This window comes from Sitodiplosis mosellana, unplaced genomic scaffold (assembly GCF_009176505.1).
Source record: "Sitodiplosis mosellana isolate CC-2019 unplaced genomic scaffold, AAFC_SMos_1.0 Smas_scaffold_4315, whole genome shotgun sequence".
NCBI classification, from domain to species: Eukaryota; Metazoa; Arthropoda; class Insecta; order Diptera; family Cecidomyiidae; genus Sitodiplosis; species Sitodiplosis mosellana.
Window position 1 is genome coordinate 19195 of NW_022599557.1, and position 3033 is coordinate 22227.

At 36.4% G+C, this 3033-nt stretch overlaps 1 protein-coding gene across 1 annotated transcript; it reads left to right on the forward strand.

Moving 5' to 3' along the window:
- Positions 1-769: 769 nt before the first annotated feature.
- Positions 770-2981, forward strand: LOC129572156 (uncharacterized; the record flags this gene model as incomplete). Its single annotated transcript, XM_055452081.1, has 3 exons — positions 770-1483; positions 1549-1738; positions 1800-2981. Coding segments are annotated over exons 1-3 (2086 nt in total), but the record flags the coding sequence as incomplete, so codon positions are not given.
- Between the last annotated feature and the right edge of the window lie 52 nt (positions 2982-3033).

Genomic DNA, 3033 nt, shown 5'->3' on the forward strand with positions numbered 1-3033 from the left:
CTTAGACAGTTTAGGAAGAGCAAAACACTTCTCAATTCTCGATTTATTCTCCGGTTTTTGGCAAACACCGATAGAGCCCGAATCAAGAGAAATAACCGCTTTTTCGACCGATAGGGGTGCATACCAGTGGAAAGTACTTCCATTTGGCATTAATGTTGCACCTAATTCCTTTTCAAGAATGATGGCATTGGCATTCAGTGGCCTGCCCCCCGAAAACGCATTCATTTATATGGATGATCTCATAGTTATCGGTACATCTATCAAAAATCATCTCATTAACCTGGAAAATGTTTTTAAAATCTGTCGTAAATTCAATTTAAAACTTAATCCCGAAAAATGCGAATTTTTCAGACCAGAAGTCACTTTTCTCGGTCATTCCTGCACGGACAGAGCTGCGAATTTTCGAAATGAATTGCATTTTGCAATCATTACCATTATTTAATTGAAAAAAATATTTGAAACTTTATTCCATTTCCATTGCATTTGAAATTGTAATTAAAAAGACGTCAAAACCATTTCATAATTGCAATTGCGAAATGAAAAATTCAATTACATTGCGCCGATCAAGAACTACTGGCGCCACCTATCGCTCTGATGACAATACACACGAAACATCAGACAGATCTTGCATTGCGAAATTCAACCACACAATACACAAATGTGAAACTCCGTTAATCTCAGTACGCCGGTACACATAAACACTCCATACAATTTTACGTATTAAATATTCTTGAAATTCGATTCTTGTCCATAAATAATAAACATAAAAATGTCGGCGATAAAGAATGCAAACGATATTTATATTTTGAAGAAGAAGAAAGAAGTTTTAGATTGCGAGGCTAGTAACTACGAATTCGGTTTTGATGGTTTGCCACAAAGAATAAAATTCGTAAACACAAAAAAGTTTTTATCAAACTCAAAGCGAGACAAAATCAGAAAATGTAATGGTAAACTATTGTCGAGATTCAATGCGGTTAAAAAAAAACGATATGTAAACACAAGCATAATAAAAAACAAACAAACGAAGCCATTAATGCCTGTTCTCGGAAATACACAAAATGCAATACAATATACCGACGAGAAAGAGAGATATGCGCAATTACCGAACCAGATTCAAGTGCCTAGCCACTCAGCTGAACCATATTCACGTGATGTTTCGACCATTTTTTGCGACACAGGCACAACCGAGAACACAAACTCGGACACAACGGATGGCATTGAATTTGATTTGGATTCCAATCAGCTTGAAGACACAATTATCATTCAAAACTCAAATATTGAAGAGAACGGTTTGGATTCGGAGTGCTCAGTAAAGTCAAAGGAGCCAATACTTTTTCAGTACAATTACTTCAAGATATTGGAAAAAAATGGTGATTCCTTACGTGCAATGTGTGTTCCTTGTGGTGTCGATGAGAATAATTCCCCAGTAACGGTTTGCAGTGCAAAACACAAGGTTTCTTCTAACTTGATCACACATTTGAAGGTAAAATGTGACAACAATTGTCTTTGTTCAAATTAAATTTTTCAAAACTAATTTCGTCTTTATAGCGGAAACACATGATGGAATATTCGAAATATTTAGCACAAAAGAAAGAACAAAATCCGATAAAACGCAAGAAATATACGAGAACTGTAATAGATCAACAACATTTGGATGACATTGTGATGAAGTTTATTATAAAGGGAATGCACCCATTGCGAACGGTAGAAGATGAAAGTTTCATCGAATACACCAATGGTAGGTTTTAAATGAGCTGATTTTTTAAAATTAATTTTAAAATATGTCATTCTATCCATAGAATTATTGGGGATGCGTGTTGATAAGTACGGCCGAACTTTCAAGCTTATGTCACGCCATGTTTTGAAAACGAAAATCGATGGGATTTTTGAGACAGAAAAAAACAAATTGATCAATATTTTTTCTGCAATCGAACACATTGGAATCACTTGTGATATATGGTCCAGTAAACATCGTAGTTTCATGGGTGTTACAGCACATTGGATTGACCCAAAGACGTATGAACGATGTTATGCCATTCTATCATGCGAACGATTCTTATTCCCACACACTAATGATCGAATCGCTGAACATTTGAAAACCATTTGCGATGTTTTTGGAGTAACAGAGAAAGTAATCGCAACGACAACAGACAACGCATCAAATTTTGCAAAAGCATTTCGAGAGCATGGTATACCGATTGAATGGCATTTCGTGGATGACGAATGCTTCGATCAAGACTTTGAATATAAAGAAATAGACTCAGTATTGTCCCTGCATGTTCGATGTGCTTCACATACATTCAGTCTGATTGGAGTAAAAGATGCAGCTAAAGCATTGACCACCAGTTCTTATTTCAATAAGCATTCATCGGCATTCAAAAAACTCAATCGTATTTGGAGTTGTGCCAACAAGCCAAAAGCATCCGAAACCATAGTAGAGATTTTGGGTAAGTCGATTCATCGGCCAGTTGCAACACGTTGGAATTCGGTCTACGATTGTATCGTGAAAATACTCCAATTAGAACAAGCAAAGCTGGCAGAACTCATGACCGCTCTAGAAATTCCAGAATTTTCATCAGCTGATATTTGTTTTCTCCATGAATACATAAAAGTGTTGACACCTATAGCCAGAGCGCTAGATTGTTTGCAGGCAGAGTGTTATTTTGCTTTATTATTACCAGTGGTGCACAACACGAAGCAAGATGTATTGCAAATGAAAAGTGAAAATCTAAAATATGCTGTACCATTACTCAATGCAGTTTTGGGTGGAATTGAAGATCGGTTTGGATATTTGTTCGATTTCGACGATGAGCGATGTAAGCCGGCTTTGGTTGCAACATGTTCTCACCCATACTTCAAAACGAGATGGCTCATAGGTGATATGTACTCGAACGAAAATTTAGAGAAAATTCGTTCGGTTCTTGGCTCAGCAGCACATTCGATGAATGCCAAGGAAGTAACAGCACCGGAAATACCCACAGGTAAAATATACTTTGACTTTTACTTGATTTAAATCTAATTTTTCTCTGACTT